The following is a 16,536-nucleotide window of genomic DNA, read 5'->3' on the forward strand; positions in this document are numbered from 1 at the left end:
ATTGCTTCTAATCTCCCCCATCTAAATCATTCACGTAATAAATGCACCACTATTGCCAAGAACCTCTGTCTTCCGGACTTCAGTCCCGGCTCTCTGGCGTGCTGCCAGCTGGGAGTGAGCAGCTGGGATTTCGAGGCTGCTGTGTGGTAGTGGTGCTGTTAGAGTCCTTTTGTTCAGAGTAAGGATATGCCCAGAAAACAACAGCTCATTCTGTGGACAGTCACCACTATTTTCACTAAAATGATAAAATGGTAGCCAGTCAACTGTTGAACAACTTGAGCAGTAAAGGGAATTCCCTTGCGGAATCCATTTTAACGCAGAATGGACAAGACTGAGAGGCATTTGGAAAGACAAAAGATAGTAAGTGGAAAACGCTAAAACCAAAATGGCTCAGTTCAGCACTTTCTGATATAACTTGTACTTCTTAGTTTTACCACGTCTTGATTCCTAGAGTCCATAAGACAGATGCTTTCCAGAGTTGTAATTATGTTTATGTTACGTGTGGTGATTTTTCTTTAGAGACTGTTCCATGATAACCAGTTTTACCAATGTATTGGTCATTTACAGATGGTATCCTGCGACTCTAAATATGAAAATTTGAGCTAACATCTATATGGGGCTGGTTAATGACCCACAATGGGGCCCACAGATGACTTACTTATAGATGAAAAGTTACTTTAGTCAAGCTCAAATTGAAGATGTGAAATATGAAAAATGGTTATTTTTACTCAAGGATTTAGAGTCAAAATGTCAGAGATGGTGAGGGTTAGGATTCAGGTCTAGGTCTGGCCCCTAGATCTAAAGCTTTTCCATCAACATCATTACTGTAACCGAGCCAGCACTAGTTTGTTCCCTGGTGAGTCACAGAAACTACAGCAAGTGAGTTGTTGCACAAAGAAAAAAGAACTTGATTTGCAGCAAATAAGGAGATGACACAGAACAGCTTCCAAAGCCATGACTCCCTGAGAATGGGTGAATGGGGACCTTATGTTTAGGGTTAGGATAAATATTTAGATAGGGAAGTCTTGTCAGCGTGGATAGGGGCAGGTATAAGGCAGCGCATGTGCCTTAAAGAAACATGCCTATGCTTACATTGTATGTAAATGAGGCTGAGGCTCCTCCTTGAGCAGAGATTTCAATTTTATAATGAGGTAAAGGTAATGGTAGGTCATTCCAGGGGTCCCTCCATGGTCCCTCTACACAGGCTAAAGTCGGGGTTTAGCTCAAAGGGTCTGGGGGCTCTGGGCCAGGGAGGTCTTGGTAAAGCAGTTGCTGTCACCTGAGGGGTGGCTTCAAGTTTCATTTGCCCGAGTTAAGAGGGAAGCCGGAAATGAGAACTTAAGGGAAAATGTAAGACTACGGTCAGTACGAGCACGGTCAGTACAAGCACGTAGGCAGGAAAGGTCAGATCTTGGGGTCTAGCTGGCGACATTACCACTTTAAAAAAAAATTAATGTATAAAGCAGTGTTAATTTTAGACAAATGAATTAACATATTTCATTATGCAATCAAATAAGATGTTAATCTTTTGTAAAATTCAATACATATGGAGCCTTTCTGGAAATAATGAGTAAATTAATCTCATTAACCATGTTTTGAAAAATTTTAACACTCCCCAGAAGTGGCGGGAGGAAAGAATATATTATCTATATTCTATTTCAATATCTCAATCAGAATGGGGAATATATGATGTAATGTAAATATGTTGCACTATTAAAGAGTTTCTTAGCAAGGTTTTGTAAAATGGCATCTCCAGGAGTACCTTCTTCCCCTGCGTGGGTCCAAGTTTCTCTGTTCTCATTATTTTTTCAATCATCAAATGCTACTGGCTTAAGATCTTGAAGAAGTTCCTCAACTTCCAACCCAGTGATGGCATCTTTCGAATGTGTATAATTCTTTTATAATTTCAATAGGATTTAAGGAAGGAACATGGATTGGGTCCATCAACTTGAACTATGAACATCAGACAAATAATAGCTTGACTAAGTGGTGATCACGGGAAAATAAAGGTCTATTATAAATATTTAAAGGAAGCAAATTCGAAGGGAAAAAATCCATCACTGAACTATGACTAACAAGGAGAAATGAAACTCCAAGCTATTAGGAAATGTACAATAGCAGGCTTTATCAGATAATGGTACATAATTGGGAGGAAATTTTAATTCCTTAAGAAATTTTGGATTAAAAGAAGTGTCATCAAAAAACCATTGCATCCTGTGCCTAACACAAAGCATGCACTTAATAATTATTTAGTAACTGAATGGGTGACATTGTCAGAAATGCTCTGGGATCCCATCCAAGCTGAAATATCAAGTGTGGTTGTGAGCACTTTGATTTATATAACTAGAAACTCTTTCTAAAGCTAGCGTTTATCTAATACAAATGCTTTTTTTTAGTAGGCTCATTCCAACAAACTTGTAACTCGGAAGTATCTCTTATAAGCTGCGAGAGTTCTTCAACATCCACTAAAAAGGTGGTTCTTGTTTTTTAGAATTTTATTTATTTATTTGACAGAGAGACAGCCAGCGAGAGAGGGAACACAAGCAGGGGGAGTGGGAGAGGAAGAAGCAGGCTCCCAGAAGGGGAGCCTGATGTGGGGCTCGCTCCCAGAACGCCGGGATCATGCCCTGAGCCGAAGGCAGACGCTTAACGACTGAGCCACCCAGGGGCCCCTAAAAAAGGTTGTTCTTTAATTTTCAGTATCTCACTCGATTTAAACGCAATATTGAGAACGTAATTTTATATTAAAGGTTAATCTTTGACGCTGGAAAGGTAACAGTTTAAGTTAGGTAAGTGGCGAATGCTGATTAATTTTGGGGGGGGACCTTCAAAAGACAAAAAAAACTGCTTTTTTTTTTGGTGGGGCTGATTTTTTCACAAAATGAGAAAGTACATTTGCAGGGAGGGTCTGCCTTGCTTTGGGAAAAGTCCCTTTAAACTTTAATTTGCATACAAATAACCTGGAGATCTTGTTAAATGCAAATTAGATTAGGCAGGACTGAAAAGGTCCTGGGAGTGCAATTCTGACAGCTCCCAGGTGATGCTGCTGGCCTTGTAAGACTTTGTGTTGCAAACGTATGAACGCTCAAACATCTTAGGTCACTCAATTCTCGTTTTCAGCTTTAAAGATTTGGTCCAAATGTGCTTGCCGTTTTGTAACGAAAGTAAGTTTCCAGAAAACACTAGGCCCGCTAATTTCCCTCACTTTTGAATGGCAAAAAATGGAGTTCAGAACTGCAGTTCCGGCCTCCACGTTTGGTCGGCCTAAGGCAGCTTTGAGGACCAAGGAATGCCCCGGCGCTGCACCTAGCTGGCCTCCGGGTCTGCGGAAAACACGCACGGGCGGGGGAGACCCCGGGGATGCCCCGCCGCCCCCGGTCGCCGACGCTAGCCCTTTCCAGGAACGCGCGGGCCCGCCCCCCGCGCGCGGTCGTCGATTGGCCAGGACGGCGCCGGCGTGACGTCAGGCCCCGCCCCGTCGCCCCTCCGGCCCCGCCCCGCGGGGTGGCCTGGCGGTTTGGTCTGGAGCAGCTGAAACCGGTTTGAGCGGAGCCGCTTCCTGCCGCTCGGCGCCGCCGCGGGCTGCCTGGGGGAGCGCTGGAGAGGCGCTGACGGCGGGCTCCCGTCTTCTCGGCTCGCGGCCCTCGCTCTCGAGCGCGGCGGCGGCGGCGGCGACGACGGCGCGGACCGGCGGACCCGGCAGGTGAGGCGGGCCGCCAGGCCTGGCCCGGCGCTTGGTGCGGAGGCCGCGGCGGCAGCTCACGTGGCGGCCGAGCTGTCAGGGCGGCCCGGTCGGGGACGCGGCGGGGCGAGGGGTGAGCAGGGGGCCCCGGCCCCGGCGGGAACTGCCCTCCGGGGAAACAGCGGCTTGGACGTTCGCGCCGGTTCGTCGGTGGGCAGCCTTTATCTATTTTGACTTTCATTGTTTGCTGCCACGATTCCGCCGGGTTGCCTGGTGCTTAGTTCCCCTCTGAAAAATTTGTAAGTACAGTATTTACCCTGTACCAGAATGCATAGAGCGTAAGACCACCACGAGTGTACGAACTTAAGAAACGAAGAAACAAAAATTGCCACTGAAGTCGTTTGTGCACCCCTAACCCGCAGCATGCCCCTCGTCCACTCGATCCGTCTATGCGTAATTCATAGTGTTTTGGCAACTGCTAATTTTCTGAAATTGCCTAAGCACGTAGTCGAAGGCATGCTTGTATAATTCAGTTATTCCAAAAAAACCGAAGTGCCTTTTTATCCTAAGGAGAGTCCCAGAAATAGACATCTTTGCTCTCCATGCAATTTTGGGACAGCTGCACCTTCTCTCCAAGACTGCACTTGGCCTAAAGCTCTTCAGATTGCCTTGGTGACCTCTGGGGGAAATCCTCGATCAGTTCATCAGCCCCCCTCTTACCCCATTGCCCCGTTATAAAGGAAATCCTTCATGAATTCAGTCATGAATTGGAGAGAATTCTTTCATTTTGAGGCAGCTGTAGGAGTCCGATGTAGTGCCGACATAGAAAAAGATCGAACCAAGCAGGATGTTTAGAACTGATGATGTTTTCTTCATACTCTTCTGTGGCCCTCTTCTACCCATTCATATTGTGACTTAGCTGAGAAGTAAATACAGGCTGTCAGTCCGTTTTTCAACTCCTGATGGTCTGAATACAAATGATTCAGGGTAAAGCAAACAGGTAAAACTGCACATGACCTATCCGTTCTGGACTTAAGAACTAGGGAGAACCAATATTCTAGACAAAATAAGACTTAGGAAAGTTCTGTACAGAAAAATAATGACCACAAGAGAAATCTGACAGTGGCAGAGTGAGTAAAATTTGATACCTACAAAAAAGTAGGTTGATGAATCAAATCCTTGTATGTCACCTAACCAAGGAAACTACATGAACTATACGTGAAATAATATCAAGACAAAGTGAAATGGAAAACATTTGGAAAACTTTTACGGCATTGCTTAGAATGTTGAACAAGGAATAAACCTGGCTTAGTGAAATCTCCAGAAATGCTTTCTTTATGAAAACCCATTCATGTCTGCATATATTTGTTTAAAATTTTGGCTCAAGTATACTGGGGTCAGAATAATGGGGTCATAATGATCCTCCAAAAGGATGAACAGAAATTAACTCAGGAAAACAGGAGTTTCATATATTCCTTATAGCCAGTTATGAGGACCAAAGCTGCTGGAGTCTAGGAAAGAGCAAGACTTGGAAATGGCTTTTTTCTTTGAAAAAAACTTGAAGACAGACATGTTCTTTTTGGCCAGGAAAACACATTTTAGCTAAAAATATCTGTGATCTCAATTTAGCTCTAAACTAAATGTTCCTGTACCTTGCTTTGCTTAAATATCCCTTTTGTTCCTCAAGCTGGTAAACCAGTAAGGTCATGTGTTGAAATAGTTTCTTTGACCAAAAAAAATAGAGTAGAATTTATTTTGGCAGGTAATGTAAACTCTGAAATATTTCTTGAATGTAAGTTACAGTTGGCTTAAGTCTTTAAAAAAGTGTTAAGATCCAGTTAGATGCTGCTCAAAATCTCAGATGAGAATACTGTTTGATATTTCTCTTCAAGAGACACAAGACGGAAGTTACATATAAAACAAATTGATTTGGTTAAATTGCAGTCAGCTCATGTACATGAAAACGGACTAGATTTTTCATTTTACTCGTGTCCTCCCTTGTCCAGGTTGGGATTTTTTTTTTTTTTCTTGTTTGGGAGAAGAGGAAGTGTTGGTGGGTGTGTAAATTTTGCATTCTGCAACAGGACAGTATTTTACTTTATCACTACTGTTTTGGTGGTAGCTGGGTGCCAAATTGTGCACGCCAATCCTGCACCAGAATTTTGGCCTCTGTCCATGATCAAGTAAACTGGTGTAGGAGCAGCTCCCCAGGCTTTTATTTGGTATGGTATTAAATTGTGGGAGGAGGAGGAGAGGAAATTAAACCAGGCTATAGGACTTTTGGCAATCCAAGTGGAAAATGACGTTTCGTTGACATCAGGGAGGTTTTTTGGGGGGGTATTTTGGGGCTTGTGTGTAGAGTTTTGTACAGTACGTTTACTGTAGCTGTTTATAGCCAAGTTACGATAGCCACTTTTACCAGCAATCTTAAGAGTGAAAGTCAATTTTAATAATCAATTGAATTTATGTAAGTTTCCCATTCAATGCAGTAGAAATTCAGAGGTAATTTGTGCCAGTTGTTGATTTTAATACATACGAATAATTACATTTGATTTACCTAAAATTGGCTAAAATAGATATTTAAAATCGATCAGAAAATAGTTGAGTAGCAGCTATGTAATTATGGAGATGAGATTATGTAGTCCTTTGTTGAAAACTGTGACAGTAAACACTGGGTGAAAGTAGAAGTTGTAGGTTGAGATTAAGGTGGTTATTCAGCAGTTTTGCTGGATGATGGGGCTTTTTCTGTGTCTCAAAATTAATTCAGTTACATAAAACCCAAGCTATTTTGCTAGTCTTGAGGTTTCTTTATATGACATAAATGTAAGAGTGCGGTGTTTCAGTGAACTATTTAATTATTAGAAAAGGAAATATTCCTATTCTTAGAGTTAGTACTCTGATTCCTATCAGACGTCATGTTAAAGGAGAGCTAATAAGATACTTGGATAATGATTGCTTAATGAGGGGGTTAACAATCTACAGCTATTTTTAGATTTAGAACATTCTTTGGTAGTGCTAGAACTGGATGTATATGCTTTAAATAGATTATGTTTATTCTTAGACACAAATTATTTTGATCAAGGACGATTTTCTCTAGTGCACGGTCTTGGGTTTTCTAACTGCAATGGTAGAGTTATCAAGTAGGGAATTCTGTATTCAGGTGATATGAAACCACATGGACTGGTGGTCTTGCTTAATATGAATATTCAACATTTACATTTTATCATTGATGTAAGTGGGATGATAACTAGTTTGTAGCTAACATTGAGTCTGGATTCTTGATGCTCATAGCAGCCCCCTGTGGATCAGGTTTCTCAGCCTCAGCCCTGTTGATATTTGGAGCTGGACAATGATTTGTGGAGAGCTGTTCTGTGCATCGCATGGTGTTTACAACACTGCTGGCTTCTACCCACTAGATGCCACCAGTATCACTCCCAGTTGTGACGATCAAAAATGTCTCCTGACATTGCCAAATACCCCTTGGAGGGCAGAATTGTCCCCAGTGAGAACTGCTGCTACAGATCTACCTTGACTTGGAAGTGTAGTAACCTGAGCAGCAGTGTTCACTGAATGGTTATTGCAGAGTTGAGTATACGTTCATGGGGAGGGAAAGGGAGCAAAGGAGAAATAAAAGAATGAATAACTATGAAAATTACTCTGATTTTTAAAATAATGTATTATAAATGCAGATAACATTGAAGTTGGTAAATTAATGAAATGATGCAGAGTAAAGACATTGGAATTATTTTAGGGATATTGGTGAATTGGGGCACAGCATTTTGAGGAGGGTTTGGAAAAGTTATATAGAATATGCTCTGTCCTTGTGTAGAGTATGTGTTCTTTCTATATATAAGTTACATAGCCTCCTTTAGAATTGATATGTGTATATTTTTAAAAATGTTGTATCTTCCCTCAGGCACTTAAACTAGGGGGTGGTAAACAGATTGGTTTGGTTGGGGAAAACAACCAAGAAATGAAAAATCAGCTAGAGAGAAAATGTGGATAGGACATCAAAGGATTAGGGGTTTAGATTTCTGTAAGTAATTGAAGTAATTCCAAGTCAGGGACATAAGGAGGACTATTCTGACATAAAATGTCAGACAGAAGCCAAAACACAGGTTAGGGTACTTAGGATTTTGAATGAAGTTCAGACCAGAGAAAGAAAGTCATGTATGTAAGATCAATTAGAATCAACAGGGTTTGGTAATAGTTGGGAGAGTTGAGACACTAAATTTGAGTCTGCAGAACTAGAGTCATGATAGTCCTATGGTTAATACAGAGAAAATCTGAAAAGAGTGGTTTATGGGGGAATGTGTGTTTTTTTTTTTAAGTTATTAGTTACATTACTTAGAAGCAGAACCTGCCTCTTGTTGCAGAACATAACTAGTTTGTTTCAGTGAATGTTACTTAATGGTTCTTCAGTTGTTTCCTTGTTATTAAAGTTGAAACCTTATTGAAGTAGAAGTCCTCTTGAGCCAAGTTTTTTTTCCTATCTGTAGTTGTTTTTTGTTTTTGTTTTGCTTTTTTTTTCTCCATAACATGAGCCTGGTGGGGAAAGATAGGTTGAGTTCAGAACAGCTGCTTATCAGAAGAGAAAGTTTGTAACAAGAGAATCTTGAATCCTTAAAAAAAATGTTTGGACACACTTATTTTGCAGTTTTTCTGGTCCCTACACACAGAATAGGTTTTAACATTAGGCCTTAAAAATTGCTAGGTACTTCCTAAATAATTCAGCCTTTATATGTGAGTTTTCTGAAATCTTTTATTCACAGTTTTGGTTTATTTATTTTTGTGTTTTGTTTTGTTTTTTAATTTGTTTCTTGGTGGTAGCTATCTAGAGCTAAGATTTTTGTAGATTTTAAATGACATTGTCTCTTTTTCTTCCTAGCTCAACACTGTAAAATAAATCCATCAGAATGACACCTTCTCAGGTTACCTTTGAAATAAGAGGAACTCTGTTACCAGGTATTGTAAAATTTTACTTTAAAACAAAATTTTAAATGAATATTTTTCTTATCTTGATTATCTTAAATATGCAGTTCGTTATTACAGTAGGCCTAATTTTTAGATGAAACTGTCTTTAGGACTTACCTGATTTCAGAAATGTGCTTGGAGTATAGTAAACTTAGGAAAAAAAAATAGTAAACGTCTTAATCTCATATTTTCCAAGAAAGCTATGAATTTATTTAATCTTGCACAGGATGAAGATGGTTGGACTATGATTTTTAAATAACTTGAAAATGAGGAGAGGAATTTTGCTAGTGCACGACGTTGGTGAAATGTTTGGCTAAGATAACTTTGTTCCCTATTTGTAAATTTTTTGGCTTTTTGTATTTTTTGCTGTCTGCTAAAGCAGTGTGAAATAATTTTAGGGTAAATAGCATATCAAAATAGTATCACGCCTGGGGTATGTATCTCCTTATTTAATATACTCACTGTACTGGCCAGTTCCTCAAATCTGTTACATTCTTTACCGCTTTGGGGCCTTTCTCAAATTGTATCCTCCGTCTAGCTCTGTGGCCTCCCTTCTCCCCCTTAACTCTCCTTAACTCCAAGCCCACATTTAGCTAGGTTAGGATCTCTGTGAAATTCAGGGTTCCGGGCCTTTTTGTAGTACCTTACAGGTTTTATGGGATTATTTGAGTAAATTTGTTTATGGATAGATTGTAAGCTCTGTGAAACTGTGACTTTGTCTTTTCATGCTGAGCGCATGCACCTGACACAGTGCCTGGCTCGGAGCAGGGGTAAATATGTGTTCAAAGAATAAATAAATGATTCACTCTGTATATCCAGCATCTTTGGTCTAGCAGCCATCAGAGCAGTTGACAGTGTATGTTTGTCCAAGTTCAGATTCTTAGCCAAGATGATCTGGTAGAGAGCTCCCATCTCTGGGCAGGATTCTGCAGATAGAAGATTGCTAGTCAGCTGATAGGTTGGCTCACTTGGGTCAAGAGCTCACCTCTAGTCCAGTGTGTAGCCTTCTCTGTGGAGAGAAGACTGTGGAGCTGTGTCTGTCATACCATTTCAGGGAACGGTACACAGGTAGTTTAAGGGAGAAGGAGCTCGCCATGTCAGGCGTATGGACCAGCCACATAATTCGCCCTAGAAGGGTGAGCTTGACGAGGGTCTTAGTCTCAAGGACTAGAGGGAAGATAGTAGCAGATGGGAATGTCAGAGAGGACTATGCACAGCAACGTGTGTGTGACTTTTGGAAGTAATACTTGTATTTAGCAACTGTGTTTATCTTTCTTTTTAATCAGAGAAGGTGGTGATAACCTAAGTTAATTACATAACAAAATTGGTTACTCTAAAGGATCAGTGAATATTTTGACATGAAATCTTTATATGTCACCACTCTATGCTTGACAGACATGTATTTAGAACCCCCCAAACTCCTGAGTGATTATCGCGCTCGAAGTTTTAGTTAAGTTTTAGACAGTCCAAGCTTACAGAATACTCATCACACAGGTGGTTAAAGCCAACTACAATTCTGGCTTTACTACATTAGTGCCTAAAAGCCACTCAGAATGTGGAGGAGTTTGTCTTGAACTTTGTTCACTTGGCCTCCATTCATTATATTTTTCTTTATGAATTTTAATTATAGTAATTCAGAATGTATTGCTATGTAAGTTAAAGATTTCTCCATTCTTGGGGCGCCTGGGTGGCTCAGTCATTAAACGTCTGCCTTCGGCTCAGGGCGTGATCCCGGCGTTATGGGATCGAGCCCCACATCAGGCTCCTCTGCTGGGAGCCTGCTTCTTCCTCTCCCACTCTCCCTGCTTGTGTTCCCTTTCTCGCTGGCTGTCTCTCTGTCAAATAAATAAATAAATAAATAAAATCTTTAAAAAAAAAAAAGAATTCAAGATTATAAAACATTAAAAAAAAAGATTTCTCCATTCTTATGTCCAAGAAGTTTTTTTTTTTTTTAAGATTTATTCATTTTAGAGAGAGCATGTGCAAGCAGAAGGGGGGGGGGTTGCCAGAGGGAGAGGGAGAGAGAGAATCTTAAGCAGACTCCCTGCTCAGTGTGGAGCCCATGTGGGGCTTGATCCCACAACCCAAGATCATGACCTAAGCCGAAACCAAGAGTCAGATGCTCAACTGACTAAACAAGCCAGGCACCTTGAAGTTGTAGACTTTTGCTGAATATACACAATTCAGCACATATAGGTGACAGCTATATTTTGGTTTGTCTATTGATGAGAAGTGTTCAGGTGAAACAATAGTCATTATTTTAGTAAGGAAAACTAGATTTTTCACTATGTAAGTCTTTGTTTTGAGGATTTTGTTGTTGTTGTTGTTGTCCCATTGATAATTCTCTTAATCTTTAGTTTGTTAGTAGCCACTGTTTGAGTTCCTGGAAAAGATTGGTTACTTTTCTCTAGAATACTTATATGCATTTAGTGTGTGCCTTCTTAAATTGGATGCTCCCTTGAAGGCAGGAACTGTGGCATGATCTACTTTGTCTTCCTGGTGCTTGTTATTGGCTCAATTAAGTAGCTGAACAAGTGAAGAATAGTTCATCCCTATACACCCCCCCTTTGGCTCTGTAGACGTAGGTCAAGGTGAGAACATGGGTGTTGGTGACGCATGTCTCCAGTGAGGCTCCTCCACGTCTGCGAAAGGTGACCCTGCATCCAGGTGAACTAGTGCAGCTGACGGCTCTTCCCTTGCTTCCTAAAACTAAATTTTGGAACCTTCTTACTGAGCCCACTGTAACTGGTTGTTCTGCTTCTTAGGAGAAGTTTTTGCCATATGTGGAAGCTGTGATGCTTTGGGAAACTGGAGTCCTCAGAATGCCGTGGCTCTTCTTCCAGAAAATGAGACAGGTGAAAGGTAAGAAGAGAAATATCAGGTTATGGAATAGCTGTGACACCCAGATTAGAAACTTAGGGGGGGTTTCTAAGATACCTTCATATAGTTTTCCTCTCTTAGTTTTAATTTTTATGACAGTTCTTGCATGTGCATAGAGTGAAGTAGTTGTACAAGGTTGGTTTTAAAAAAAAAAAAAAGTTCTATGTTTCTCAATTTCCCAACTCAGCCATTTTCAGCTTTTGGCTGGTTCTTGGTAGTTACCACCCTATTTCTAAATAACAGGCTTATATTGCTATTTCTTATTTTTTTAAAGCTTTTTTTAGGTATTATCTTTTGGCTCTCAGTATATATTCTTTTTTTTTTTTTTTTAAGATTTTATTTATTTATTTGAGAGAGAGAGAGAGAGCAGGCCTATGCGCACACCAGCCATGGGTGGAGGGGGGTGCAAAGGGAAAAGGAGGAGCAGACTCCCTGCTAGCCTGACACAGTGCTCGGTCCCAGGACCCTGAGATCATGGCCTAAGTCGAAGGCAGACACTTAACCGACTGAGCCACCCAGGTGCCTCTCAGTACGTATTCTTTTTTTTTTTTTTTTTTAAAGATTTTATTTATTTGAGAGGGAGAGAAAGAGAGAGGGAACATGAGCAGAGGGAGAATCAGAGGGAGAGGGAGAAGCAGGCTCCCACTGAATAGGGAGCCCGATGCGGGGCTCGATCCCAGGACCCTGGGATCATGACCTGAGCCAAAAGCAGATGCTTAACCACCTGAGCCCCTCTCAGTACATATTCTTGATAAAAGATCTGATTTTTGCTTTAGCCTATAAAATAATTTTCTATAGCAGAGAGTGGAACAGGTATTTTTGCTAATGTACTGAAATGTGTTTGCAACCGATATTAAATATAGCACTAAAGTTAGCAGAAGTGTATTGGTGCATTGTACTGGGGAAAGAAGGTCCTGGTTGCTGGTTTCAGTTCTGCAGTTAACTGCAATCTTGGGCAGATCAAATTTCTCTAGGCCTACGTTACCTCATCTGTATGGTAAAGGGGTTAGGACAGAATCAGTGAATATTGACAAAGATGGTACTTCTTCACTCGGGGATATTTGGAAGTGTTATTGGTTGTCAAGATGTATGTGTGGGGGCTCCTGGGTGGCGCAGTCGTTAAGCGTCTGCCTTCGGCTCAGGGCGTGATCCCGTCGTTCCGGGATCGAGCCCCACATCAGGCTCCTCCGCTAGGAGACTGCTTCTTCCTCTCCCACTCCCCCTGCTTGTGTTCCCCCTCTCACTGGCTGTCTCTCTCTGTCCAATAAATAAATAAAATCTTAAAAAAAAAAAAAAAGATGTATGTGTGGAGGTAAGGAGAGAGATCTTAAACAGTATGCAAATATATGCAGTGGCCCTAGGGAGAAACACCAGATTACATGATTATTAAACGCAAATTGTTTTCCATGTAGAGCAGTACTACTGAAAATATGGCCTGTGGGCCAGTGCTAGAGAAAAAAACTTCAGTTTTTCTAATAATCAGTGCATTATATGAAAAATACAAAAATTAAGAGCAAGCATTTAGAAATGTTTATAGCACTTTGACATTGCTGGGACATTGATGCATGTCATTGTGGACTCATCTCTTTTGTGCTGGATACATAGATCAGAAGTATTGGTTACAGGACAGACAAGCAAACAAACACTGGGTCCTTCAGAGCAGATAGTTTGAGGACCACTGCTGGCAAAGCAAAAGAAAATAACAATACAGTACCATAATGCAAATTAAGGAAAAGAAAAACAGGGACGCCTGGGTGGCTCAGTCAGTTAAGCGTCTCCCTTTGGCTCAGGTCATTATCCCACGGTCCTGGGATCCAGTCCCGCATTGGTTTCCTTGCTCATCAGGGAGCCTGCTTCTCCCTCTGCCTGCTGCTCCCCCTGCTTGTACACTCACACTTTCACAAATAAATAAATAAAATCTTAAAAAAAAAAAAAGTCTATAAAACATCCTTTTCCTATTTGTCATTAGTGTGACACATTTTCTCAGCCACTTCTCAGCTGTTTTTATAAGTAAAGTTTTATTGGTAAATAATATTGGGATCGCAGAGGAACGAAATGTTTATTCCCTTCAAGTGGCTGTTTTTTCCTCCATTTTCAGATCAGCCACTCCTGTCTGAAGTAAAACCTTATGTCTTTCTGAACTTTTCCTAAACACACCTTGCTCTGAACACTTGAGCTGCCCTGTCACCTGTCTTAAGTCCATTTCAGCCAACCTGGTCAAAGTTATGTGAACAGATGAGATAACATTTACCTACGTAACTTGAAGGGACCAGCCACTTTACCTTGCTGACGCACACTGACTTGTAATCGATTCATGTATGGCAGATAAACAGTGTTTCACATGGAGAAAGGAAGTAGATGATACAAGAGGATACAAAAGGCATTTGCTTTGGACACCATTCTTGTGTTTTAGCATTGTGTTTATTTGGATTTCAGTGTGTTGTGCATCTAAGCCCTTTGTACAAAGCTCTTTTTCAGAGTCTCTTAAGGCTCTCCAGACCCATAGGCTTGTAGTGACAGAGCTCTGTTAGGATATATTTTTTTTTCAACTTACAGATAATTTGAAAGTCGTAGTATGGTTTCCTAATAATGCAGAAAATGTGGGTCACTTGTGGTTTTATTTGCTCTTCTTGTAGATTGCATGGTATTTTGGGGGAGAATATGAGGGCATTCAAAATCAGGCAGGTGCACTAAGGCTCATTGCCCCTCTTTCTTGACTTTTCTTGAATTTCATCAGATTATGTTTATTTTTGATGCACCGAACAGTTCTGGTTCATTTTTAACTTTGCAACATTTACTTAGGGAAGTGGAATAAAAAAACTCATTGCTTTGCTCTCTCCATCTCTTTTCATTTAGTGCTTCTTAACCAGGGGCGCACATTAGACTCACTTGTGAGGGCTTTAAAAAATAAATAAGTCTGGATCCTACCCCTGGGGAATGAGGACTAGTGCATTGGGGGGGGGCAGCACAGTTTTCAGAGCTTCCCACTAATTCTGCTGTACACATCTGGGGTGGCTTCACATACTCTTGCTGACCATTTTTTGAATGAAATAGTACTAGAAATTTGCCATTTTTTTGGTAGCAGAGATGGGACGTAATTTTACCTCAGAGTCGGTAGAGTCTGGCTGGAATGCTGTGTTGAAAAGGACTCGGAGGCTTATCAGGGACAGGTAGCAGGGTGCATGTGCCCAGCATTTGCTGTTCTTGCTTTCACAGCAGTGGCCCTCAACCAGCCTTCTATATTCACAGACCCTGTGAAGGTTTATCAAACTCTACACGACCAGGCTCCTCCCAGACCTCTGAAATCAGAGTCTCCCAGGGCGGAGCCAGGGCATATGTATTTTATTACTACCAGATTTATCAAATTGTTGACCATGGGTGACAGGTGGTTATGGATATTTTGTTAGGAATCAGGATTGAGTCCGAGTGAGGATAGTGCCTTGAAGCCTGCCCGGGCAGAGCCAGGTGGGGAGCAGTGCTAGCCATCTGGTATCATGGAAGAACATTTGGAGCTGCTGTTTATTCACTAAACTGTTCATGCCAAATTAATGTTTGGGTAATGGTCTATGACAGTGGCTCTCAAACTTAAGTGTTCATCATCCGCGTCACCTGGAGGCTTGTTAAATTACAGATTGCTGGACTCTCCCCCCAGAGTTTCTAATTCAGTAGGTCTAGGTGTGGCCTGAAAACTTGGATTTCTGACAAGCTCCAGGGTGATATTGATGATCCTCAGATCACACTTGGGATACCACTGGTCTATGATTGGAAGGTAATAAAAACCAGTTATAATCATGAGTTGTAGTGACTGCTTTGACTGCTGAGTCAAAGCTTTAGAGTAGCAGTAGACTGTGTTAGCATAGCATAGTTCAGAGGAAGACATTGAGTTGAAACAAGTAAGATACAATCCCAATTGCTTGGCTAGGGAAATAGCCAGAGGCTGGACAGGACGGTCAGGACAAGGGACAGTTGGGAACCTGAGGATAGCTCGCCTGCCTCAGCCCGAGCCTCTTAGCAGCCTTGTAACATCTCCAACTAAGTGGGAAGTCCGAGAAGATTCTGACTCTCGCTTCCATCTCTGTGCTATTTTTTCTGTTTGGAATACTTCTTGTCTTTGTATGGCTGGTTCCTTCTCGTTATGTAGGACTCCTCTCAGACTGTTCTTCCTCATTGAGGCTTCTCCTCCAAAACTTCCTGTCACGTCGGAAAGGTCAAATAGCCCTTACTCTGAATGTTTGGTTATTTGTCTGTCTACCCTCACAAGAAAGCAATCTGCTGGAAGATAGGGCGCTCTCTGACTGAGTCCTCACTGTGTTCCCCAGCGCTTGGTGCCCTGTGGGCCTGGAGTATAATTTTGTAGGAATAAATAAGTGGTGTTGGTCACAGACCTTGCTGGAGGGGTTTTATGAATTATGAGGTCTTTATGCATTTCAGTCGGATATTAATGCTTCTGCCTTTTCTCCTCACAGCATGTTATGGAAAGCGACCATTGTACTCGCTAGAGGAGTGTCAGTTCAGTATCGCTACTTCAGAGGCTGCTTTTTAGAACCAAAGGTATGTTTTCTTTATCTAGTTTCCAGTTTCTTTAACAAGCTTACTTCTTTCAAAAGCAACTCATTCAAGTTTGGAAACATTAAAAGTAATAGTAGCTTGTTTTGATCAAATCAGGAAAACAGAACTCTAGATTAATAATATTTTAGTGCTTAAAAGCAAGGAAATAGCCACTTCAGAGGCAGACAATGTCTGCAGTGGAATTTTTAAAAGCCTAATAGTAAGTATATCCTGCAGTATTCTTGTCATGAAATTGGTTTTAATGATAAATGAGTGTTCCCAGTAGCTGTGCTTTTTCTGTAACTTTTGTAAACCTGTTAGTAACCAGTTAAAAGGGTTTTCTTTTTATTTCATTTTTTAATCCTTATGTGGTATAAATACACTTGAAGGAGCATAGAGCCAGCTTTAAATGAGTACTTATTTTAACAAATTATTTCACAACAGCCATCTTG

At 41.1% G+C, this 16,536-nt stretch overlaps 1 protein-coding gene across 1 annotated transcript in view; it reads left to right on the forward strand.

The window, feature by feature from the left end:
* The first annotated feature begins 3,501 nt into the window (after positions 1–3,501).
* GPCPD1 (glycerophosphocholine phosphodiesterase 1) overlaps positions 3,502–16,536 on the forward strand; it is a 51,537-nt gene continuing 38,502 nt past the window's right edge. Inside the window, exons 1-4 of the mRNA XM_040637995.1 lie at positions 3,502–3,703; positions 8,571–8,647; positions 11,422–11,518; positions 16,003–16,087. Coding sequence (XP_040493929.1) covers positions 8,599–8,647; positions 11,422–11,518; positions 16,003–16,087 — 231 coding nt within the window. The 5' untranslated portion in view covers positions 3,502–3,703; positions 8,571–8,598. The remainder of the gene's footprint in view (positions 3,704–8,570; positions 8,648–11,421; positions 11,519–16,002; positions 16,088–16,536) is intronic.

Source organism: Ursus maritimus, unplaced genomic scaffold (genome assembly GCF_017311325.1).
Source record: "Ursus maritimus isolate PB19 unplaced genomic scaffold, ASM1731132v1 scaffold_22, whole genome shotgun sequence".
Classification (NCBI taxonomy): domain Eukaryota; kingdom Metazoa; phylum Chordata; class Mammalia; order Carnivora; family Ursidae; genus Ursus; species Ursus maritimus.